The sequence below is a fragment of the Trachemys scripta genome, chromosome 2 (genome assembly GCF_013100865.1).
Source record: "Trachemys scripta elegans isolate TJP31775 chromosome 2, CAS_Tse_1.0, whole genome shotgun sequence".
In the NCBI taxonomy this organism is placed as follows: domain Eukaryota; kingdom Metazoa; phylum Chordata; order Testudines; family Emydidae; genus Trachemys; species Trachemys scripta.
This window is the reverse complement of record NC_048299.1, coordinates 6,602,172-6,628,153: the sequence shown is the minus strand read 5'-3', so window position 1 is coordinate 6,628,153 and position 25,982 is coordinate 6,602,172. Positions and strand designations below refer to the sequence as shown.

General features: G+C 46.0%; 1 protein-coding gene across 20 annotated transcripts in view; it reads right to left on the bottom strand.

The window, feature by feature from the left end:
• The window catches only part of OBSCN (obscurin, cytoskeletal calmodulin and titin-interacting RhoGEF), a 296,265-nt gene that overhangs the window by 206,370 nt on the left and 63,913 nt on the right, over positions 1 to 25,982 (bottom strand). For 19 of the 20 annotated variants that reach the window (XM_034759817.1, XM_034759797.1, XM_034759802.1 and 16 more), the window contains 17 exons: positions 25,362 to 25,637; positions 23,034 to 23,309; positions 22,100 to 22,375; positions 20,504 to 20,779; positions 19,689 to 19,964; positions 18,234 to 18,509; positions 17,416 to 17,691; positions 16,571 to 16,846; positions 15,225 to 15,500; positions 10,512 to 10,787; positions 9,524 to 9,799; positions 7,178 to 7,453; positions 5,390 to 5,665; positions 4,246 to 4,521; positions 3,101 to 3,367; positions 1,613 to 1,882; positions 1,064 to 1,330 (listed from right to left, as the gene is read on the bottom strand). In XM_034759817.1, the coding sequence (XP_034615708.1) occupies positions 1,064 to 1,330; positions 1,613 to 1,882; positions 3,101 to 3,367; positions 4,246 to 4,521; positions 5,390 to 5,665; positions 7,178 to 7,453; positions 9,524 to 9,799; positions 10,512 to 10,787; positions 15,225 to 15,500; positions 16,571 to 16,846; positions 17,416 to 17,691; positions 18,234 to 18,509; positions 19,689 to 19,964; positions 20,504 to 20,779; positions 22,100 to 22,375; positions 23,034 to 23,309; positions 25,362 to 25,637 (4,668 nt within the window). The remainder of the gene's footprint in view (positions 1 to 1,063; positions 1,331 to 1,612; positions 1,883 to 3,100; positions 3,368 to 4,245; positions 4,522 to 5,389; positions 5,666 to 7,177; positions 7,454 to 9,523; positions 9,800 to 10,511; positions 10,788 to 15,224; positions 15,501 to 16,570; positions 16,847 to 17,415; positions 17,692 to 18,233; positions 18,510 to 19,688; positions 19,965 to 20,503; positions 20,780 to 22,099; positions 22,376 to 23,033; positions 23,310 to 25,361; positions 25,638 to 25,982) is intronic. The other variant, XM_034759816.1, reaches the window with a different exon arrangement.

Below are 25,982 nucleotides of genomic sequence, written 5' to 3'. Positions count from 1 at the left end.
ATGTCCGTTCGCAACCTCTAAACTCTGGGTCTGAACAAACCCAAAATCTCTGTAAGACTGAACTTCACCCGGCTTTCCACTGAAATCACTGAAACCCACAAATTTCACAGGATTTCACGGCAAAGCCATAAACTGGCCTGGGTTTGGTCAAAAACTCACCCCAAGGTTTTCAACCTTTCCACAAAGATCATCTGAGTTTTGAATTTTAACAAAATGCAAAGCCAGGTGAGTTTCACATGGTGTCTGGCCCTGTTAAGAATATTTCTCACTGTTGAACAATTAGCTCTATGGATTTCCTGCGTACACACTAGATACAGACATGAGCCAGAACACCATATCCAAATTCAGCAGAAATCGCCAAGTTCACATCTGGACCATTACATGAGGGCTCAGCCTCTCGAACCTCTCTCTTCATCTGTTCGATATTCAAAAGGTGCCTAAATATCATTTATTATTTATATAGCATCCAAACTCCTAAGGGTGCTTTACAGACATATAACTAGACAGATCCTTTCCCTGAAGCACATACAACCTAAATGAAGATATGGCGTTACAATGAAGACAAAGGGAATGCGGGGAAGGAGTCTGAATTACAGAGGTTACAGACTGAAGAGCGTTAGTTTATTTGAATACTCAAACACTTGTTGGTAGAGGATTTGTTATTTTAACGTTAATTGCATTTCAAGAGCTGTTTTGTGGGGGGTATTGTAAGGAAGAGAGGTGGAATATGGAATGGTGGGAAGAGGAATGATTTCATAGGAGCAAACGCATGGGACAAAAGACAGAATGGAAAGGGGTGAGGGAATTTGAGAGGAGAAGGGACGAGCTCAGAGGTGTAATGGTGAACAGGGGGAGTGAAGGCAATAGACACGGGACTGTGGTAGTTGGAAACAGTAGAAGGAGGAGGTCAGAGCAAACAACCAATCAGCTGTGGTAGCTCCAGCGTTCACGTTCTCCCGCACAGTCATTTGACTGGCAGCACGCTAAGAAGAAACACCCACATTCCCAAAACCAGCCTCCTAACATTGGCTACAGCACAGATGGACATTCAGCATCAACTTACTTTGCACATTCAGCTTGGCCTGGGTCTTCTCTTCGAGAGTCTCACAGCAATAGAAGCCCCGGTCAGCAAAGGTGATGTTCTTAATCATCAAGCTGTGTTTCGTCCCCTCGGCCTTGATCTCGACATTGTCACTGGACTGCAGCACGACACTGTTCCTCATCCATTTCACCTCCACGGAAGGCTTGCTCAGCTCTACCTCCAGGGTCACCGTGTCCCTCTCCTCAACCGTTTTGGGCTCCAGTTTCTTCTTGAACGTCACCGGCGCCTCTGGCAAATGAGAGGAGACAAGAGTAAAAGTTGAGAGACTCAGAAAACTGGCTCTAACGTAAGATTAAAATGTTGGCTTCTGAAGAAATCAAAGTTGGGGAAAATCGATGTGAACAGAAGCAGTATCTCCAGCACTGCAACGCTCTGGGCACTATTCTAACATGTGGAACACATGCATTTTTCATCCCCATGGCCAAGTCAGAAAGTCAGTAAAAGGAACATACAAAACAACACATCCCACAGTGTGGATGACAGTCAGTCAAAGGGACCTTACTCTCTCACCTCGGACTGTGAGGGTGGCTTTGCTTTCCACACCCTCTGCATTGGCTGAGATTTCTGCTGCATCCGCCAGAGTCAGGTCAGCGATGGTGAGGCTGTGGTTGGTGTCCTTCTGAGAGATCACGTGTTTCTTACTGGCTTCAATTTTGACACCATTTCTGTGCCATGTAACCGCAGCATCGTTGGGGGAGACGGTGCATTTGAATGTGGCCTCTTTTCCTTCTTCAGACACCACGTTGTGAAGGCCTGTAGTGAACTTCACCACTCTAGGAGCTGACAGAGAAGGAGGAGACATTTTAGTAGCACATGCATGACAAACCCGCATTCTGCGAGCACCTCCAGAGGGCAGACTGGCTCAGTAAACCATGGTTTTCCCACGGATATTTCATTGTGTGACAGTGTGTGCTCATGGTAATATAGTCACATTACATCTCACTGTCCAATTTTTATATATGGAGGTGCCATCCCTAGGATAGGAGCAAGCGTGTAAGGGAAAATCCTGGGTCTAGATTCAGGATCCTTAACCCCAACCTCACATGCAATATCAGGACCAACAAGTCCACAGCCTATCTAACATGAGACCCCAACTCAGTCACAACAACATTCTTTGCAAAGAGAACCTTCGCCATTTTTGCAGGAAGGTAGCAGAGTTCTGCCCTTCGTTGTATATGAAATCAATTGAAAAGAGACCATCCAAATACAGAATCTGAACATGCTCTAAAACCGCCATAGTTCAAACTGGGTCCTGGGAGGAGACTTTTTAAGGCTCACATATAATTTGGACTTTAAAGTGGACATGGTAAGGTAACAAACTGTGGCTTCACATATACTAATACCAAGATTGACCCCGGGACTTTCACCACCAAAATCACGGGGCTCTGCTATGTGAGATAAAAGAGAAACTTGGTTAAGCAGCAAGTTATATCCAGTAGAGGGCGATACAGTCAACCACATACTACTTTAGCAGGACTCTGCACTAGCTCCTATTGTTGCTGCTAACTAAATTTATAGATTTTTATCATTGTTTAAATATTATTTAAATATCATTTCTAGGGATCTTCTACCTACAATATACATTGCATCTCTCTCTTTCAGAATGGCAGTCATGCTGTCTATTCATTAACTGTAAGATGGGAGCCCTTATTTTCCCAGCTACCACATACATGTCTGCATGCTAGCCAGAGGCGTAGCGAGCGCCCTCCGTACCCTCCGACCGGAGGGGGCCCCACAAGGAAGGGGGCCCCTAAAAGTGGCAAAATAAATACCGCATTCCAGTTTCTGCATTGTAAGGGGCCCCGCCCGGACATATGTTCGGAGGGGGCCACCGTTCAGAGGGGGCCACGTTCTTTGTTGCTACGGCCCTGATGCTAGCAACAATGTCCCCTGACCTCTTAACCCAGGCAGAATTTTTTTAATGCAGCTCTTTAGCACTGTAATGGAAGGGGAGGGGAGCAGGATGTCACACGCAATGTCATGGATCTGGCAAGGTACCTTTGGGGGTGACCTGAATGCTGCTTTTGTCGTCCCGCGATTCACAGGAGTACTCTCCCTTGTCTTCGGCCCGGAGTCCCATTATGGTCAGGATCCGCTTGACACCATCCTCACGAATCTGGAAGCGCTTGCTGGGTTTGACCTCAACTCTGTCCTTGTACCACAGCACATCCCCCTTAGCCTGGCTCAGCTCACAGGTCAGAGAGATGGTCCCTCCGATCTCGGCACTGACTGCTTCTAATTTCTTTGCAAACTTCACAGGGATTTCTGAGATTCATTGGAAGGAAAACAATGAACGCAGAACAGATCAGAAAATTGTTTTCTTGCCCTTTTTTTTTTTAATAGGGGGATTTTTGGATCAGAGGAAGGTGGGAAATTCAAGAGATTGTCAGCAATAGAAACGTCGCAAATTCTGACTCAGTAATAATAATAGCAACTTTTCATCCACCCATCTCAAAACATGTCATGAAGAGTGGGTAAAACACACACACACAAAAAACCATTTTTCACTGGAGGACACTAAGATTACAAAGCAGATTAGTGACTTTCCCAGGGTCTCTCACACACACAGTGAGTCAGGAATAGAGCCCAGGTCTTCTAACTGCTGGTCCAACGCCCCTGTAGGCTGGCTGCCTATCCTTAGAGAGTGGGAATGGACACACAGCTGAAAGCATATTTATCAAGCGACAAATCCAGGGCCCTGAGAGCTGAGCAAGGATGAGGGGAGGGGGATTTTCAACTGCAGCCTTTGGCCTCCACCCCTGAGCAAGATCCATTTGACTTTGACTTTGGGGGGAGGGCTAGCTCAGTGGTTCGAGCATTGGCCTGCACAACCCAGTGGTTTGAGCATTAGCCTGCAAAACCCAGGGTTGTAAGTTCAATCCTTGAGGGGCCATTTAAAAAAATTAAAAAAAAAATTGGGGGGAGGGCTAGCTCAGTGGTTTGAGCATTGGCCTGCTAAACCCAGGGTTGTAAATTTAATCCTTGAGGGGAAAAATTAGGGATCTGGGGCAAAATCAGTACTTGGTCCTGCTAGTGAGGGCAGGGGGCTGGACTCAATGACCTTCCAGTTCTACAAGATAGGTATATCTCCATATATATATTGTTGGGAATGAAGCTGACGTGCCTGCTGCTGTTCCTCTCACCTTTCACCTGCACTTTGAACTCCTGCTTGTCGCTCTTTGTCTCGCAGGTGTACACAGCACTGTCTTTGCCCTCAGCCAGCTTCACAGTCAGAGTCCTGGAGGCCCCGTCAGCCTTAATCTCATACTTTTTGCTTCCCTTGATCTCAGTTCCATCTTTGAACCACTTGACTACGGCCGTTTCAGGTGTTACCGAAGTGGCCAGTGTGATGCTCTCATGTTCCTGAACAATGATTGGTTCTTTCTGGACAAGTTTCTTTTGGAATTTTGCCTCTGGTTCTAGAGAAATAATCAAAACAAACAAACAAACAAACAGGTTGGTTTCCTGCTCCCTAGAACAGTCGTTCTCAACCATTTTTTGCTCCATGACTCATAAAATAACCCAAAAGTTGTCCTGTGATCCCCATAGCCCAGGGATACGGCTGAATGTTTGCAACTTGCTGTCTCTTTTATCTTGGATTGAGTGGGAAATGATCAGTTGTTCCTTCATAGAGGTAATTTGTTATAGAATCAAAGATAATGGAAAAAAATACACATGTACATAAACACGCATCTGGAAGCCTCTAAGATTCTTCTTTCGTATGAAAATTACTCTGTCACCACGGTACTAATTCAAATTCAACTCTGTGGACTTGCTGCACCCTAAAAAATTTTCCTTGTTTGTACCTACTACGCTATGGGCTCACTTTTCTCCTCCTCTCATGGCCTCATCTCTAACTCCCATAATGCATCAGGCCTTTAACACATGCTGCTACTCCATTTAACTAGCACCATTCTTCCAAGTCACCATTTCTCCTCTTTAAAACTCTTCCACTTCTATCTCGCTTTCAACCCACTATCTCTGTGAAATGATTTGAGATTGTGTCTGTGAAGGAGACAATGTAAAAATAAACCATGTAGCACTGTGTTATACAACGTAAAGATTATCAGCCAAATTCTGCCTTCAACTACATCTACACAGCACCGACAAAGTGAATAGGATAAATTAATCTGTGGTGTAGCTTATTTGAAGTCAGGGATGTAACACCTGGGCAGATCTTGGCCCAGTTACTACCAGGAATTAAGGAGTATAAAATATTCACTCCAAGCACAGATGAAAAATCTGACCTCAATTCTGCCCAGAATGAGTGTGCTAGCGAACACTCACCTACTGCTTCAATCTTGAAGGTCAGTTTCTGGCCTGCGGTCTCACAGGTGTACTCTCCAGCATCCTCCTTCTCCATCTGCTCCAGGACCAGACGCCGGGATTTACCCTCAGACTCTACTTTGAGTTTCTTGCTGGGGGTGATCAATTTGCCGTCCTTGTGCCATTTCACTTCAGTCTTGGCCTGGGCCACTTCACAGGACAGGATGGTGCTCTCTGTCAGCACAGCCTTCACCTCCTTCTGCACCTTCTCCTGGTTTATAAATGCAGATTCTGGCTCTGAGTAGGAAAAAGAAAAGAGAAAAATGACTGATTAAAATAAAATTAGCCCATCTAACACGTCTTAGCACATCGACATGCACCAACTTTGGAAATTCTGAAATTTGTCATTTGCCAACAATAGCCGTTGCTGCTGGAGAATGTCTCTATTGATTTATTTGTTTGTTGCTAATTAGGCCATACAATGCAGAAGTTCTTCCTTCTTTGATCATGTTTCCATCATAAACCAACATGACAACACAGACTCCCAGAACGGACTCTGAGTGATCTCGCCCATGGTCATTCCCAGCAGGAACTTCTCTTTCCAAAGAATACTGTTACTAGTACAATACTCTGATAATTAAGGACCTGGTTCGGCAAGGTACACAAGTGTACACATGTTTAATTTGAAGCAGCTGGCAGTCCCTTTGACTTCACATGCTTAAAGTTACCCAAGATAAGCACCTTGCTGAATCAGGTCCAATCTTGCAAACTGCAGGCAACTTTCAGGAGAAGAGGGCATTTAACACATGGCAGGAGGCATGCAGCATCTCACTGGATCAGAAGCAAAAACTTACAATGAAAGGACCTCCGAAAATTCACAGCTTTAGATCAGTTTGGATGAGCACTCAAAAATGTGGATGCTTCTCCAAAAAACATATCCCAGCCTCTTCAGTCTCCAAAGCCAGGCTGGGAATCTTGCAAGAAGAGGTTTTTGTTACTTCTGGCTTCCTCTGAGGCTGGAAATGCCAAAGCCTAATCCAGGAAAGCACTTAAGCAACTTAAAGTTAAGCATATGCTTACAGGCTTTCCTGAACAGGGATGCTGTCCAATGTCCGGCGCTAGAAGAGGAACCTATTGTGATAATTTTCTGACTATGGGAAAAGCAGGGGCAGCAAAAAAATAGTCTGATTGTTTTTTAAAGTCCAACATTTTTGAACTTCAGAAAGTTTGGTCCAGATTCGGTTTGAATTCTGAGTGACAGTTTGGACCAGTTTCCACACTGGTTCACTCATCACCAGTTAGGACCGGCTCCTCCACTATCACTAGGGCTCCACTGACTTCCATCTCACCATTGTTCATGCAAAAGCCACCTCCTCTGCCGCTCTTGCCAGCTGCAACAACCCTACTGTGCCTCTCTCCCACTGCCCCTTTTCAAATCTCAATTGAACAGTTCTCTTTATTCCCCTTGTCTGTGCTTCTTAATTGATTTCTCCCTGTGTGTCTATAAAAGTAGCATGCTGTTCTGCAAGGAGTAGATCATTTTTATTACTTTATTTATTATTAAATCTCCAATTTAATAATGTGATGCACTCTTATGACATATTGATACACCCTGATATTTTGGTATATGCAAAACATTAGGGCAGACCCTCAGCTAGCATAAATCCGCCTAGCTCCTAGCCTGCAGTGGAACTACACTAATTTATACAAGTTGAGGGTCTGTCTCACTGCACGCATTTGTTACTGTTGTTGTTAGCCCATTTTCAGACATGACAATATCAGTGGGAATTCAGGGGGTCTTTCTCCCACCTGTGACATTAAACTTGAAGGTCAGTTTCTGGCCTGCGGCTTCACAGGTGTACTCTCCAGCATCCTTCTTCTCCACCTGCTCCACGACCAGATGCCGGGATTTGCCCTCAGACTCCACTTTGAATTTCTTGCTGGAGGTGATCAGTTTCCCGTCCTTGTACCATTTCACTTCAGTCTTGGCCTGGGCCACTTCACAGGAGAGGGTGGCGCTCTCTGTCAGCACAGCCTTCACCTCCTTCTGCACCTTCTCCTGGTTTGTAAATATGATTTCTGGCTCTGAAAAAGATAACATTTCAAAGTAAGTGAATCTATAACCTGAAAGCTGCCAAAACTTGTATCAGGACCTAAGGGGAACAATTAAATCCAGGTCTCCAATCTGACAACATGCATTTAAAGTTCTCAGATCACCACAGAAAACATTTTCAGGTTTTCTTATGCGGTAAACTTTCTTGTTACTGTTTCAGAGGAGCTATGACAAAACAGTTAAGGGTCTATGTTAGCATGCCAGGAAGGTGGCCACATTGCTTAACACCATGGTATTCATTCTAGGTCCCATCAAGGCAAATCAGATCAGCTGGGCAGTCCTTACTGGTCATTCCAAGGATCAAGCCAAGCGCAGTTTTTAGCAGCAGGACCTTGACTACACTATTCCCTTCCTGACAACATGAGCTAGAATCCCACTGTGACTGCAGAATTTCTCATATTTGTTGTTATTAGCAGCAATAAAATTAAAGTAGCACCTAGAGGCAGGACCACACTAGGTGCAGCACAAACATACATTTGGAGACCGTCCCTGCACCAAAGAGTTTGCAACCTAAATAGGCAAAGGGTAGCAGGGGAAACAGACACACAGAGGGGAAATGACTGGACCAAGGCCACACAGCAGGTCAATAGCACAGTCAGGAATAGAACCAAGCTCTCTTGAGCCCCAAGTCTAGTGCCCTACCCATTGGCTCACACACCCTCTGTGCAGTTTGGTTTGCTTGAATAACAACTGTTTAAGCTCTGCTGCTTGCACCTGAATGTCTCTGCAGATTTGGGAGAAGGCTGTTTCCTACGGCTAGGACAAGATCCTGGTGGCCCACCGAGCTGAATTTATGATTCAATTACTGAATTTGCTTAAGGCACAGCACCAAGGGTAACAGGGGCTTAATACATTGTTTGAAATCATAATTAAACCATAATTGCTAGAGGACTGAAATCAGATGGGTGACATCTCTCCTCTATACTCAGGGCTGGATTGTGGCTTTGCAGCCCTGGCTCCACTGGGATGTGTCACAGAGCTGCACCATCTGAGAGGCAGATGCCAGAGCTGTCATCCTTGTAGTGCACAGAGACAGACAGGCTGCTTCCCCAGCACCGGGGTGCAGAATGCATTCTCGCAGTGCTACTGGTCATCTGGCTACACACCATCCCCTCCCAGCCAGGACCATCATACTGCACCAGCCTGCCCACCTCACACACACGTAGCCTTACACCCAGGATGAAATGCTCATCTCCCACATAATGCTGGAGTAATCAGTCTGTCTGCAAAGGAGCGTGGGTGAGCGGGGAAGGTGAAATCCACTCTCCCAATCAGAAACCCAGGCACCAGACATCAGCGCACTTCACCTTCTGCCCCTCCATGCCACTCACATGGAGCATTAGGGCCACTGCATTCATGGAAAGGCAGATCCCCAGCCCCGTTATGTCCTTCCCCGCCAGCCTCTCCTGGGCAGACCTGGAAAGCGCCCGTCCATGAGGGGCAAGGAAGTGCAGATACCACCGCATGGCCACTCCACCATGGCTCCCCTCTGCAACTTCACTGGGGTTGAGAGTGGTGTGAACAGTCATCTGCTGGCTCTCTGGCATTCTGGCTGCATCAATGGACTTACGGCAGGGAAAGGGATTGCGACACTATTATTATTCATGTATATTCGGGAAGGGGTCACAATATACTGGGCATTTTCCAAACATACTGAGAAGAGGCTCTCCCTGCCTTAAAGATCCTGCAATCCATTACAAATACACCTCTACCTCGATATAACGCAACCCGATATAACACGAATTCGGATATTACGCGGTAAAGCAGTGATCCGGGGGAGGGGGGGGGCTGCGCAATCCGGTGGATCAAAGCAAGTTCGATATAACATGGTTTCACCTATAAGATTTTTTGGCTCCCGAGGACAGCGTTATATCGAGCTAGAGGTGTATATATATTTTCTGAAAAGTCCCCCCCAACTTCTGCACCAAAGCAACAGCAGCCACTCTCTGGCCCATAATTTGCTCCTAAAACGGTGGACAACATTTTTAAAAAATAAAATTACTTTAGTCTCCTAACAGAAATAAAAAAAGAGTTTCTCCCACCTGTGACGATAACCTTGAAGGTCAGCTTCTGGCCTGCGGCCTCACAGGTGTACTCTCCAGCGTCCTTCTTCTCCACCTGCTCCACGACCAGACGCCGGGATTTGCCCTCAGACTCCACTTTAAATTTCTTGCTGGAGGTGATCAGTTTCCCGTCCTTGTGCCACCTCACTTCAGTCTCGGCCTGCGCCACCTCACAGCTCAGTGTGGTGCTCTCCGTCAGGACGGCCTTCACCTCCTTCTGCACCTTCTCCTTGTTTGCAAACACAACTTCAGGTTCTGAGATTGGGGGAAACAATTTAAAAAGTTAACTCCCCCAACTTTGATCTTCATTACCAGAAGGCAGGTTTACAAAGATTTTTCCCAATTCATATTTCTTGATGCCCATCTCCTGAGTCATTTAAACTAGACCACACCAAAAAGTGTTAGGAGGAACAATCCTTCACTAGCAGTGGAGAATGGACTTGGTGACCTACAAGGGTTTTTCCATCTCTAATTACCATGATTTTCTGAAATCTGCAATGGAAGAAACTAATGTATTTGTTAACATTTGTCCATCAGAACTTCACTGAATATCATCAGCTGGATGATTGTGCTGCAAGAAAATACACATTAAATCATATAAACAAGAGGAGAGATGCATTTTATCTTGCAATCCAAAATAAAGGTGGCTCTAGAAAAAGAAGAAAAAAGAGTCCACATTCTGGGATTCATGCTTCAACTTTCCAAAATTTCACCGGTGTTCTCTAATTAAAAATAAAAATAAACCACCCACCTCTGTTACTTTTCCAGAATTATGCCAGGCCAGAATCAAGGACTAGTTTAATGCATAAACTCCTGAACTTTTCAGTTGGTTCGTGGGTTGGTTTAAATTTTTCATAAGCCAAACTGGCTTTGTCACTGGCTCCCTGCACAACCTTAGGCAGGTCACTTAACTTTTCCATGCTTCAGTTTTCCAATATGGAAAATAAGAGAGAAATCAGTCTCTCACCTGTGACGATAACTTTGAAGGTCAGTTTCTGGCCTGCGGCCTCACAGGTGTACTCGCCAGCATCTTTCTTCTCCACCTGCTCCACGGCCAGCCTTCGGGATTTGCCCTCAGACTCCACTTTGAGTTTCTTGCTGGAAGTGATCGATTTCCCATCCTTGTACCATTTCACTTCAGTCTTGGCCTGGGCCACCTCACAGCTCAGGGTGGCGCTCTCTGTCAGGACGGCCTTCACCTCCTTCTGCACCTTCTCTTTGTTTGTAAACACATCTTCTGCCTCTGCAAACAGGAGGAGAGGGGATAGTCAAGAAACAAAGCTTCCTTTTGAGGCAGAGGGTTTCAGATTCCCCATTCATGACTGAGGCTGTTTTAAAATAAATCTAGGTTTGACCATTTTAATGTTAGAGACAAGATGGGAGAGGTAATATCTTTTACTGAACCAACTTCTAATGGCTTATTTAATAGAAAAGCTGGACAGAACTCTGACCTTAGATCTTTTAAATGACAGAACCTACCCTTAGCCAAAGCTGCTTGGGGGAGAACTATCCATCCTGTCAAAATCTAAAAATCTAAAACCTAGCTCAGATCTCTCCTTTAGTATTTAAACTCTGCCACAGTACCAGGAGAGCTACAATCGAAAGAACAATAGGTCTGAACCTGGATACTGGATCCACATCCCCTTGAATTCGGGGGAATTTTAGATCAGAATCCAAAATTTCATGTCATTGGAACTCCAGATTCAAAACTTCCTTGAATGTTGTGGAAGTTTGCACTTTAACACAGATCCAGAGACAGGTTTTGCAGTTTCACCTCATCTCCAGAGTGAATCGCTCATTCAAGATCCAATCCCAGCAGGATGCTGGAACTTTAAAAAAAAAAAAGAAAAACTTTGGAAGGGCCATGAACTCTCATGCAAGCCAACTTTTAACTAATTGGGGTCAGGAAGAGACTTCCCCAATGGCCAGGCTATTCCATAATTGCCCACAGGTCAAAGTGCACCTTCCTCTGAAGCAGCTGGTACTGGCCATTGCAGAAGACCAGATACTGGACTAGATGGACCGTTGGTCTGATCCAGTTTGGCCATGGCAATAGATCTGCCATCATAGCTCTGTAAAAAGATCACAAGGAAATCTCAAACCACATGCCTGAACCTGACCCAATGTCCACTGAAGTTAACGGGATTCTTTCTATGGACTTTAATGGGCCTTGGACCAGAACTCAAGCATCAGGTTTTGTGATAACCTTGAAATTCCCGTCCAGATTCATCGAAAGGTTCGCTGAGATTTACAAAACTTTTCAGCCAAGCTGGACGCAAAGCCTGGACTGCTTTGTAGCTTTGCACCAAATTCACATTTTTTCAGTGGGAAATCAAGCGAAATAGGGTGGGTTTAAGCAAGCGGCGCTTTTAAATATTGAGTTGCTTCAAACCCAAAGCTCAAGGCAAAACACAGGTGGAAAAGGGATGAGGCAGACCCATCCAGACTGAAACCATGAGACACATTCGCAGAAATGCCTGTTATGTGAAACCACCTCGTTTCGCAGAGCTTGGGCCATGGTGATATCCAGTGCTGTTCACCATTGCGAGGCCAGGCCTGTCAATTATTTAGATGGTTCTTTCCATAGCTCCTAGAATGGATGGGATATAATCCTGTCATATGTGATGCATCCAGAGCTTCCCGCGGCAGCTGTAAATCAAAATGTCAACTGCTTCTCCTTGGAATTAGAGCCCTCTAAGTTCACTGTGTGTTTGATAAGCATCTGGCCTGAAAGGTTAGGCACAGAGTGATTTTCCAGTGCGGGTAAAGGATGGCTGACGTGTTCTGGACCCTCCGCAAGAAAGAAGAGCCACAAGGCTCTTTGTGTCACATCTATGGATATGCTCATTTCTCTGCAAAGACCCTGAGGGAAGAACAACTGTATCCCTCTGGGCCAATTCGTCCCCATTGGACCCTGTCTTCTGACTTTTGGGAGAGGATTTTATGTGCTAATACAAACCCAACATTGCCGCTAATATGTACAATTCATGTCATTCCAGATCATTATTATTTGTGTTATCATAGAGCAGTGGTGCCGAACCTTGCTACACAGGAGGGCCACCTAAAACCTAAGCACAACCTTGTGCGGGCCAAACAGATTCTACATATTTTAATAAGATTTAAAGGCACCTGTATTGATTTATATTTTAAGTTCAGCTTGTTCCGTATGTATTTAGATAGGCTGTTTCGAAGTACAATATTGTCTATTTATACACTTGTGTAAACTAAAATGTTGTAAACATGACAACAAAATGCTAATGAATCAGCCATTAGTATATTGGGTTGAAGCAGGCCGTGGGCCTTATGAAATGCTCTGGTGGGCCGTGTGGGCCTGCAGGTTGGGCACCTTTGTTGTACAGCCTAGAAGTCCCAGTCCGAGGCTAGGACGCCACTGTGCTAGGGGCTGTACAAGCAAAGAACAAAGAGACAGGCCCTGTCCCAGATGTATGGAGTTCAATTTTAAGTGATGGAGTTCTTCCCCGTTGCAGGTTTCAGTTGTTTCAATTTGCCTGAGAGGCGTGGCACTTGCTCTCACAAATTCTCTCTGGTGAATTCACTTGAATGTCACCACAAATTAATACCAAGAGATGAGGGGGAAGAACGATCTTCAGGTTAAGACACAGGTGGAGGAGTCAGGAGACCTGGTTTCCATTCCTGACTCTACCACAGGCTTTCCTTGTGACCTTGGGCAAGTCACTTTGGATGCCAAATTTGTTGCCATCGAAGTACATGGCAAATCTCCCATTGATTTCAATGGGAGCAAAAGCACATCCTTATTCTCTCTGGGCTTCAGTTTCCCCATCTGTAAAATACAGATAATACCACCTATCTCACAGAGGTTGCAGAGACTCAACTAATTTGTGCTTGTAAGACATGTTAATAATGTACCTAAGCTACTTATCTGGCCCCCACTACTACAATGGCTGAGTAGCTCATAATCTTTTATGTATTTAGCCTCACATGGCAGAGCTGACCCTGGTTTGCCCAAGTCCCAGGCTTGCATCTTAGCCCCTGCACCATCCTTCCTAGCAGCAAGCACAGAACATTTCGAGGAACCTTTGTAGGTAATCGGCACCCTTCATGTGAGGATTTCAGAACCCTTCGCACACACCAATTAATTCTCACAATGACCCTGTGCTGTAGGAAAGTATCAACATGCCCATTTCCCGCTGGATTAAACTCAGCTACATACAGGTTAAGTAACTGGCCCACAGTCATGCAGCAAGAGAGCAGCAGAGCAGAGCGGAGCCTAGCACGTCGGAATCCCGTATGCTCACCACCAGACCCATTTACACAAACAGACCTATCATGTCTCAGCCTTATGCCAGAAGCCCTGAGTAGCGGAAAATCCTTAGGCTTTCATCCAAGGTTACAGTATGTACTCATGCAAACGCTGGTATTTCAGCCAGAAGCACTTCATCATCCATCATCTTGAGAAAAACCTTTGGGATAAAGCTATGGAGCTCTCTTGTGTACATAGATGCAAACAATCAATGCCTCTTGCTGGAAGTATTGCATTGTTGTGTGCAGTAGGAAATGCCAATTAGCTCCTGGCTTTAAAATAAAAACAACCCCCCCACCCCTCAAAAAACAACCTATGATCCACCACAGGAGGCTAACATGAGCTCTTGTTTCAAAGAGTGTAATATGATCCTTGGCCAATTTCTGCCTCTCAGTCTCATGTTTATAATCTGTCATCATATCCCTCTCCCACCTTCACTAATCACCAAAGATTTCCTTATCGAAAATAAAAAAGTGACCTGTGATCTCACACCCTCCTACTTAACCCTGCAGCCAAGTCAGAAGGCTGAAACGATGTTACAATCATTACCATCATTTTCACGGCAAAAGAGTGGAATGCCATAAACACAAGATGATGACCCAAATTTGGCCCTGACTTACTCCCAGGACAATTCCAGTCACTTACAAGCTAGAATACAGGTATGATACAAGAAGTGAGGATAAGATCCAATAAGCCCCTACAATGCACAGAAAATGTTTGGCAAGTTTGGGAACTATGGTGGCAGAATATAGTGCTCGTTAAATCAATTCAGATTAAAAAAAAGGAACAGAAACTTTGCCCCAAACACCAACCCAACCTTTTCTGTCCACTTTTTGTTATTTAAAGAAAAAAAAAAACACAGGCAACTTTTCACTTTCTGGTTCAGACAGCAAATAGATCGAAAATTACCAGAGCGCAATGAGATGGCCTATTCTCACTGTACTGCTGACCTTGCCAAAAGCAGGAAGCCCCAGAAGTGTTGTGAGAGAGTCTGTTTTTGTGAGATTTTAACATGACTAAATAGCAGAAAGAGACTCAAATAAATCCTCTTACGTTCAGAGGCGCTTCTGAGCGACGTGGATGTTCATCTGAACCCAAACGCCAAATCTCACAGAATTCGTATTTCACCAAGACCACCATTCAGCAAGCTACTGCAGGACCTGATATTCTAGGATTCTATGACATGCATAACTTTAAAGCAGAGACGCAAACCCATTGAAGGCAGTGGGACTACAAATGAGCTTGAAGTTACACCCACCCAGAAGGCCTAGTTGCACACTGATATAGCTGAGTGCTAGAGGATCATATATTGCTTATTTAACATCCCATCACTCACAAAGAAACGTTCCCGGAAGAGTGGACAATAAAATAACAAATCAAAGTAAGCGTCTCTCTCACCTGTGACAATAACCTTGAAAGTCAGTTTCTGGCCTGCGGCCTCACAGGTGTACTCTCCAGCGTCTTTCTTCTCCACCTGCTCCACGACCAGACGCCGGGATTTATCCTCAGACTCCACTTTGAATTTCTTGCCGGAGGTGATCAGTTTCCCATCCTTGTACCATTTCACTTCAGTCTTGGCCTGGGTCACCTCACAGCTCAGGGTGGCGCTTTCTGTCAGGGCGGCCTTCACCTCCTTCTGCACCTTCTCCTGGTTTGCAAACACCTCTTCAGGCTCTGCAAGGGGGAGAAGCGATTTAAAAACTGAATGCACAGTTAGAGCTGCACAAAATAGTCCCAACACAATGTAAAGTTCATTAGCTGAGCTGTGTCACATTTCATGCCGTTTTGAAATGGGCCACATTTCGTTAAATTCAAGCCCCAGATGCAACACTTCTCCTTCCACCAATCAGGTGTTGCTGATGCTCCACCATCCAGAAGAAATGAAAGGCTCCAGAAGAAATACAGTGCCTTGTATATGTAACCCCTGCCAGCTCAGAATGGCACTTTGTCCCCCTCTAGTGGTGGCTAGGCCAGCTACAGATTGACAGATGTGCCTTTTAGCTGAACAGTAGAGGCTCATTCATTTAGCTGAGGAGGTCTTAGGTTTGATCATCGACCCAACGAATGACGTGGTGAACGTTACACAGATACAATGGGCTTGATCAAATGTGCATCTAACTTGAGAACACTGTTGCTCACACATCGGCATTTCTGAATGCTATGAATCAGTTAGACTCACTCCCAGCCACCATTGCGATAACTGCACTTATGACTTAGGCATGCAGTTGTCCCTTCCAAATCAAACAATGTCTCTATTGTCAGATGATCTCAAAATCCAAGAACACGAAATTTCATGTTTTCATCAAATGAGGGTCTGATTTTTCTCTCACATACGTCTGCACACCAGGAGTAAGTCCTTTGAAATCAGTGGAGTTACAATGGTGTAAATTCAGTCTAAGTGAAAGCGGATTCACACCCCATGGTTATTATTTGGGCCTCCCCTCCAAATGCAGTCCTTGTTTGTACCCCGGTGTCCGTTCGCAAAATAACTCCAAACTCATTGAAATTCCCCCTAATAGACCAGATCCTCGGCTGGTATAAACCAGCATCGCCACACTAAAGTCAAGACAGCACTGCTCATTTATGCTAGTTAGGGATTGGGCCCCATCTGTCTTCAGTTCAAGTCTTCAGAATAAAACAGCAAATAATATTCTATCGTTCAAATTAACTCAAAATATTTGAAGGCGAAAATCAAAATGGCAGGTCACAAAGAGAATACCAATGTAAACACCTCTTTCTCTCACCTGTGATGATAATTTTAAAGGTCAGTTTCTGGCCTGCAGCCTCACAGGTGTACTCTCCAGCGTCCTTCTTCTCAAGCTGCTTCACGACCAGACGCCGGGATTTGCCCTCACAGTCCACTTTGAATTTCTTGCTGGAGGTGATCAGTTTCCCGTCCTTGGACCATTTCACTTCAGACTTTTCCTGGGCCACCTCAAGGCTCAGGGTGGCGCTCTCTGTCAGGACGGCCTTCACCTCCTTCTGCACCTTCGCCTTGTTTGCAAACACTTCTTCGGGCTCTGCCGAGGGAAAAGGAATTACAGGATAAACCCTGTCACTGATACAATGCCATCCAGGGACTATTAAAGGCGAAGGTGCGGAGAAACGGACAGCTCTGTTTCCTGAGGCAGTATTAGCTATATGTCTCACCCACTTTGCCTGAAATTTCAACCTTAACTATGGAGCTTGTATGGCATCTCCTTCCTAAATCAACCAACCCAAATCCCCACATTCAACTCATGATTGCTCTAGGGAGCGAACATTCCCTTAGGAGTGCTACAAGGGCATTAGGGAAAAGACAGGGTGGCTCGTATGGATGCCATGAGATGTTCAAAATCCCAACCTCGTCTGGAAAATGTTATGCTGCTGCAAAACACCATGACTAAGAAGATTCAGGTGCCTTCCCATTTTACCGACTTACTCCGAAAATTTATTCTCAATATTGTGGCAAAACCCAAAATCTCCCAAAACCCCTCTGGACTCAGAGCTGAAGTGCCAGCAAGCCAGGAAATTCAGCTTACTCTAGAATGCTTCAATCAACAATGGCAGAAAATCAGCCCTTAAGATGAAAGAAAATACTCTCTCCTACCAGTGACAAGAACCTTGAAGGTCAGTTTCTGGCCTGCGGCCTCACAGGTGTACTCTCCAGCGTCTTTCTTCTCCACCTGCTCCACAACCAGACGCCGGGATTTGCCCTCAGACTCCACTTTGAGTTTCTTGCTGGAGGTGATCAATTTCCCGTCCTTGTACCATTTCACTTCAGTCTTGGCCTGGGCCACCTCACAGCTCAGAGTGGCGCTCTCTGTCAGGGCAGCCTTCACCTCCTTCTGCACTTTCTCCTTGTTTGCAAACACCTCTTCCATCTCTGCAGGGGAAAAGGAATTACAAGGGTTTAAACTTCCCCACTGATGAGATGCCACCCAGAGAACAGAGAAGGCGAAGGCAGGGAGAAGCCAACAGTTCTGCTTCCTTAGGCTGCTTTCTGCAAGTCTCCCCCACGTTGCCAGACCCTGAATGATATAACTACAAGTACAATTTCAACGTTACCTATGGAGCCTGTAGGGCGTCTTCTTCATAATAAACTGACCTGAACCCCCACATTCAAACTCTCATCAGTGCTCTGGAGAGTGACCTCAGATCCAGATCTGAATTTACCAGCACAGGACTCCCTTTAGTTTTTTCACCAACATCTTCCTTACAAACCCTTCCTTCCGATTGTGAAACTGAATGGACGACTATCTTCTTTTCCTTTAAGAAGCACTGTTGGTTTTAAAAAGTCATTGGTTGTGTATCACTCAATATGGAATATCTGAGCCGAGATGCCTCCAATGAAGGATATGCACTTCATTCTACAATACTTAAACCAACAACACTGGCAAACAGTTGAAAGAAAATATTGTTTCTTACCCGTGACAACAATTTTGAAGGTCAGTTTCTGGCCTGCGGCCTCACAGGTGTACTCTCCAGTGTCTTTCTTCTCCACCTGCTCCACGACCAGACGCCGGGATTTGCCCTCAGACTCCACTTTGAGTTTCTTGCTGGAGGTGATCAGTTTCCCGTCCTTGTACCATTTCACTTCAGTCTTGGCCTGGGCCACCTCACAGCTCAGGGTGGCACTCTCTGTCAGGGCGGCCTTCACCTCCTTCTGCACCTTCTCCTTGTTTGCAAACACCTCTTCCATCTCTGCAGGGGAAAAGGAATTACAGGGCTTAATCTCCCTCACTGATGCAATGCCACCCAGAGAACAGAGAAGGAGAAGGCAGGGAGAAGCTGATAGCTCTGCATTTGAGACTTTTTTTGCTTCACGTTTACCACATCCGCCTGACCCCTGCCACCATCAGTGCAAGTCCATGTACAACCTTAACTATGGACCTGCCAGAACCTCTCCTTTATAATAATGCTCCCCAGACCCCACCTCTCATGATTCCTCTGGAGCGATCTCAGATCCAAATGTGAATTTATCCTCTCAAGCCTCCCTCTAGTTTATTTTGCTAAGATGTTCCTTGCAAAACTTTCCCTCCCCTCTGATACCTGAAAGGACCAACATTTCTTCCCACTGAGAAGCGCTGTTATTTTTTAAAAGTAAATGAAGGCATTAAAGAGAAGCCAGAGTGGCATGGATGGATGCCATGTAGGGTTTCCACCTGGCTGATATTTGACCGGCCTGCCCGTTGTTTTATGGATTTGCCAGTTGCCAGAAAAATAATTTGGTCTCACAGGATTTTTTTTACATGGGTCAAAAGATTTGCATTATCATCATAACACAATGGGAGATCTAATGTTCAAAGTTTCTGTGTCCACCTAAAGATGCTGCAGTGTTCCCAGTTCCGCAGTTTAAGCGATAACAGATCAAAGGTGTTGAAAATACAGCAGCTGCCTGCCCACCAACACACTAGTGCACCACACATGTGTGAAGTGGTTTGACTCACGCGACAGTGAGGAGACAAGTAATGTTATCAATCTTATCTATATGTGTGATCTCTCTAGATACGACGAGCTGCTGTTGAAGGGGGATTGTAGAGTTGCCTTGTGGTTAGGGTTACTTGGGGTTTGCCTTCTGTGAGGGCAAGTGTCATTTTTTTTTTTGCATTTCAAAGGTGGTAACACTAATCCATGCAGAAGTTCAGAATCCCAACCTAGTTTGCAAAATGTTACGCTACTGCTGTAAAACACCCACCAACTAAGAAGATTCAGCTGCCTCCCCACTTTACCAGCTTACTCTGTTCATTTCTTATCAATATCACGGCAAAACCAAAAATCTCTCCAACATGCTACCAGTGTAGGAAATGCACTTTATTCTCCAATATTTAAACCAGCAATGGCAGCAAATCAGCCCTTCAGTTGAAAAAAAACCTCTCTTACCAGTGACAAGAACCTTGAAGGTCAGTTTCTGGCCTTCGGCCTCACAGGTATACTCTCCAGCGTCCTTCTTCTCCACCTGCTCCACGACCAGACGCCGGGATTTGCCCTCAGACTCCACCTTGAATTTCTTGCTGGAGGTGATCAGTTTCTCGTCCTTGTACCATTTCACTTCAGTCTTGGCCTGGGCCACCTCACAGCTCAGGGTGGCGCTCTCTGTCAGGACAGCCTTGACCTCTTTCTGCACCTTCTCCTTGTTTGCAAACACATCCTCTCTCTCTGCCGGGGAAAAGGAATTACAAGGGCTTAATCTCCCTCACTGATGAGATGCCATCCAGAGAACAGAGAAGGGAAGGCAGGGAGAAGCTGACAGTTCTGCTTCCTTAGGCTGCTTTCTGCAAGTCTCCACCACTTTGCATGACCCTGAACAATATAACTAGAAATACAATTTCAATCTTAACTATGGAGCCTGTAGGGTGTCAACTTCATAATAAACCAACCCGAACTCACATTCAAACTCTCATCAGTGCTCTGGAGAGTGACCTCAGATCCAGATCTGAATTTACCAGCACAGGACTCCCTTTAGTTTTTTCACCAACATCTTCCTTACAAACCCTTCCTTCTGATCGTAAACCTGAATGGACGACTATTTTCTTTTCCTTTAAGAAGCACTGTTGGTTTTAAAAAGTCATTGGTTGTGCATCATTCAATAGGGAATATCTGAGCTGAGATGCCTTCAGTGAAGGATATGCACTTCATTCTACAATGCTTAAACCAACAATAGTAGCAATCTGTTGAAAGAAAATATTGTTTCTTACCTGTGACAACAATCTTGAAGGTCAGTTTCTGGCCCGCAGCCTCACAGGTGTACTCTCCAGCATCTTTCTTCTCCACCTGCTCCACAACTAGATGCCGGGATTTGCCCTCAGACTCCACCTTGAATTTCTTGCTGGAGGTGATCAGTTTCCCGTCCTTGTACCATTTCACTTCAGTCTTGGCCTGGGCCACCTCACAGTTCAGGGTGGCGCTCTCTGTCAGGGCGGCCTTCACCTCCTTCTGCACTGTCTCCTTGTTTGCAAACACTTCTTCCATCTCTGCCGGGGAAAATGAATTACAAGGGCTTAATCTCCCTCACTGATGCAATGCCACAGAGAACAGAGAAGGGAAGGCAGGGAGAAGCTGACAGTTCTGCTTCCTTGGGCTGCTTTCTGCAAGTCTCCACCACGTTGCCAGACCCTGAACGATATAACTACAAGTACAATTTCAACCTTAACTATGGAGCCTGTAGGGCGTCTCCTTCATAATAAACCAACCCGAACCCCCACATTCAAACTCTCATCAGTGCTCTGGAGAGTGACCTCAGATCCAGATCTCAATTTATCGGCACAGGACTCCCTTTAGGTTTTTCACCAACATCTTCCTTACAAACCCTTCCTTCCCCTTAGAAATCTAAATGGACGCCAATCTTCTTTCCCTTTAAGCAGCACTGTTAGTTTTTAGAAGTAAATGACCATGTATCAATCATAAGGAGAGGGGCATGAATCAGCGTTCATGTCACACTCCCTGTCAGTACCTGGCCCAAGCTGGGGAAGCTAATGATCGAACCAGAGGACCAAATTCGGTGATGAACCCTGGTCACATGCCACATGAGGCATGTTGTGCATATGCTAAGAAGAAGACTCATAAGGGAATAGCAGGGTTTGATTTACCTGTGCCCTGTCCCTTTAAGAATGGAAGGTCTGCAGATGGATTTTCAGGTGATGATGGCGCTGGTTACAGCAGCAGACTTGTGTGTTCTCTGAAAGGACTCGGCAGCAATGGGGCTTGTGCAAGTTGTGTTGTGTTTGGATACCCAGCTTAATGAAAATCCAGATTTAAAACTGTCCCTGAGACTGGCTCACAAAAGGTTCCACTCCCAGGCCAGGGACAGCTTCAAATCTGGGGGTTTATCAAACACAGAATCCAAAGACAAACAAACCCAGCTTGCACAAGGCTCACTGCCACTCAGTCCTTTCACACCAAATTTGACTGCTGCAATCAGAGCTGTCCCCTTTGACCACCTGGGCAGACCATCAATCTTTAAAGGGACAGGGCAGCGGTGAATCAAACCCTGACATGTCCTTAGGAGTGAAACAGTGGCATTAAGGAGAAGCCAGGGTGGCTCGGATGGATGCCAAACAGACATTCAGAATCCCAACCTGGTCTGAGAAATGTTACGCTGCTGCTGCAAAACACCCACCGACTAGGAAGATTCAAGCGCCTCCCCATTTTACCTGCTTACTCTGTACATGTATTCACAATATTGTGGCAAAACCCAAAAGCCCTCTGGACTCAGAGCCGAGGTGCCAGCAATGCTTTAATCAACAAATGGCAGCAAATCAACCCTTCAGTTGAAAGAAAATACTCTCTCCTACCAGTGACAAGAACCTTGAAAGTCAGTTTCTGGCCTGCGGCCTCACAGGTGTACTCTCCAGTGTCTTTCTTCTCCACCTGCTCCACGACCAGACGCCGGGATTTGCCCTCAGACTCCACCTTGAATTTCTTGCTGGAGGTGATCAGTTTCCCATCCTTGTACCATTTCACTTCAGTCTTGGCCTGGGTCACCTCACAGCTCAGGGAGGCGCTTTCTGTCAGGGCGGCCTTGACCTCCTTCTGCACCTTCTCCTGGTTTGCAAACACCTCTTCCATCTCTGCCGGGGAAAAGGAATTACAGGGATTAATGTCCCTCACTGATGCGATGCCACCCAGAGAACAGAGAAGGAGTAGGCAGGGAGAAGCTGACAGCTCTGCATCTGAGACACTTTTTGCTTCACATTTCCCACCTCTGCCTGACCCCTCCCACCATCAGTGCAAGTCCATGTGCAACCTTAACTTTAGACCTGCCAGCACCTCTCCTTTATAATAATCCACCCCAAATCCCCAGACTCAACCTCCAATGATTCCTCTGGAGCGATCTCAGATCCAAATGTGAATTTATCCTCTCAAGCCTCCCTTTGGCTTATTTGGGCTGAGATGTTCCTTGGAAAACTTTCCTTCCCCTCTGATCGCTGACATGACCAACATGTCTTCCCTCTGAAGAGTGCTGTTATTTTTTTTAAGTAAATGAAGGCATTAAAGAGAAGTCAGGGTGGCGCGGATGGATCCATGCAGACTTTCAGAATCCCAAACTAGAATGGAAACTGTTACGCTGCTGCTGCAAAACACCCACCAACTAAGAAGATTCAGGCGCCTCCCTATTTTACCTGTTTACTTTGTACATTTTTATTAATATTGTCGCAAAACCCATAATTTCTTGAAAAGCCCTCTGGACTCAGAGCCCTTATGTTAAAAAGAAATATTGTTTCTTACCTGTGACAACAATCTTGAAGGTCAGTTTCTGGCCTGCAGCCTCACAGGTGTACTCTCCAGCGTCTTTCTTCTCCACCTGCTCCACAACTAAATGCCGGGATTTGCCCTCAGACTCCACCTTGAATTTCTTGCTGGAGGTGATCAGTTTCCCGTCCTTGTACCATTTCACTTCAGTCTTGGCCTGCGCCACCTCACAGCTCAGGGTGGCGCTTTCTGTCAGGGCAGCCTTCACCTCCTTCTGCACCTTCTCCTTGTTTGCAAACACCTCTTCCATCTCTGCCGGGGAAAAGGAATTACAGGGCTTAATCTCCCTCACTGATGCTGTCATAAACATACAGCTCAGGGTAGCATAAAATCCCTCCTTTACCTGTAAAGGGTTAAGAAGCTCAAATAACCTGGTTGGCACCTGACCAAAAGGACCAATAAGGGAAGAAGATACTTTCAAAACTTTTGGGGAAGGTTTTGTTTTTGGGCTTTCTTTGTGTTCTCTCTGGGACAGAGAGGGACCAGGGCAGGAAAAATACATCTCCTAAAGCCATATCTGAAATAAGCATCTAAGTTTACAAATTGTAAATAATAGCAAGGAAATGCGTTATGATATCTTTTGTTTTAGCTTGTGAATTTTCCCTATGCTTTGCTTGTTTGTAACTTTAAAGTTTTGCCTAGAGGGGAATCCTCTGTGTTTCAAATCTTATTACCCTGTAAAATTACCTTCCATCCTGATTTTACAGAGGTGCTTCTTTTACTTTTTTCTTTATAATAAAGTTATGTTTTTAAGAATCTGATTGGGTTTTTAGTGTCCTAAAAACCCAAGGGTCTGTTCTGTTCTCACCTTGTTTACCTATTTGGTTGGTATATTATTCTCAAGCCTCCCCAGGAAAGGGGGTGAAGGGCTTGGGGGGATATTTTAGGGAAACAGGAACTCCAAGTGGTCCTTTTCCTGAATCTTTGTCTAACTCACTAGTTGGTGGCAGCGATACCGTCCAAGGACAAGGAATTTGTGCATTGGAGAAGTTTTTAACCTAAGCTGGTGGAATATAATCTTAGGGGGTCTTTCATGCGGGTCCCCACATCTGTACCCCAGAGTTCAGAATGGGGAGGATACCCTGACAGATGCGAAGCCATCTGGAGAATAGAGAAGGAGAAGGCAGGGAGAAGCTGACAGCTCTGCAACTGAGACACTTTTTGCTTCACGTTTCCCACCTCTGCCTGACCTCTCCCACCAGGGCCGGCTCTAGGCACCAGCAAAACAAGCTGGTGCTTGGGGCGGCACATTTTTAGGGGCGGCATTCTGGCGCGGGCCATGCCGCCCCTAAAAATGTGCCTCGGCCGCCCTAACTCACCTCCGCTGCTGCCGCTCGCGCGCCGCTGCTCGCCCTCCCTCCCAGGCTCTCAAACCCGGAAGAGAGGGGGAGATCCCGAGCGGCCACGGCGCGCAAAACAGCTGATTTGCGCGCCGCGGCTGCTTGGGATCTCCCCCTCCCTCCCAGGTTTGAGAGCCTGGGAGGGAGGGGGAGCAGCAGCGCGCGAATCAGCTGTTTCGCGCGCTGCGACCACTTGGGATCTCCCCCTCCCTCCCAGGTTTGAGAGCCTGGGAGGGAGAGGGAGACCCTGAGTGGCCACGGCGCACGCGCTGCTTCTCCCTCTCCCTCCCTCCCTCCTAGGCTTGAGAGCCTGGGGGGAGGAGGCAGGGCTGGGGATTTGGGGAAGTGGCAGAGTTGAGGCAGGGCCGGGGGTGGGGTAAGAAAAAAATGGGGGGGGGGCGGCCAAAATTGTTTTCGCTTGCGGCGGCAAAAATCCTAGAGCAGACCCTGTCTCCCACCATCAGTGCAAGTCCATGTACAACCTTAACTTTAGACCTGCCAGCACCTCTCCTTTATAATAATCCCCCCCACACCCCCAGACTCCACCTCTCATGATTCCTCTGGAGCGATCTCAGATCCAAATGTGAATTTATCCTCTCAAGCCTCCCTCTGGCTTATTTGGGCTGAGATATTCCTTGCAAAACTTTCCTTCCCCTCTGATAGCTGACATGACCAACATGTCTTCCCTCGGAGGAGTGCTGTTATTTTTTTTAAGTAAATGAAGGCATTAAAGAGAAGTCAGGGTGGCGCGGATGGATCCATGCAGACTTTCAGAATCCCAAACTAGATTGGAAACTGTTACGCTGCTTCTGCAAAACACCCACCCACTAAGAAGATTCAGGCACCTCCCCATTTTACCTGTTTACTCTGTAAATTTTTATCAATATTGTTGCAAAACCCATAATTTCTTGAAAAGCCCTCTGGACTCAGAGCCCTTAAGTTGAAAGAAAATATTCTCTCTCACCTGTGACGATAACCTTGAAGGTCAGTTTCTGGCCTGCGGCCTCACAGGTGTACTCTCCAGCGTCTTTCTTCTCCACCTGCTCCACGACCAGACGCCGGGATTTGCCCTCAGACTCCACTTTGAATTTTTTGCTGGAGGTGATCAGTTTCCCGTCCTTGTACCATTTCACTTCAGTCTTGGCCTGGGCCACCTCACAGCTCAGGGCGGTGCTCTCTGTCAGGGCGGCCTTCACCTCCTTCTGCACCTTCTCCTGGTTTGCAAACACCTCTTCCATCTCTGCCAGGAAAAGGAATTACAAGTGCTTAAACTCCCTCATTCATGCAGTGACATCCAGAGACCAGAGAAGGAGAAGCCAGGGAAAAGGTAATGCTTCCTGAGGCAGTATTAGTTTCAGGTTTCTCCCACTTTGCCTGACCCCGAACAACATAACTACAGGGACAATTTCAACCTTCATTGTGGAGCTTGTATGGCATCTCATTCATAATAAACCAACCCGAACCCCCACATTCAACCGCTCATGATTGCTCTGGAGAATGACCTCAGATCCAGATCTCAATTTATCAGTGCAGGGCTCCCTTCAGTTTATTTCATCTTCCATCCAAATATTTCCTTCCCCTTTGA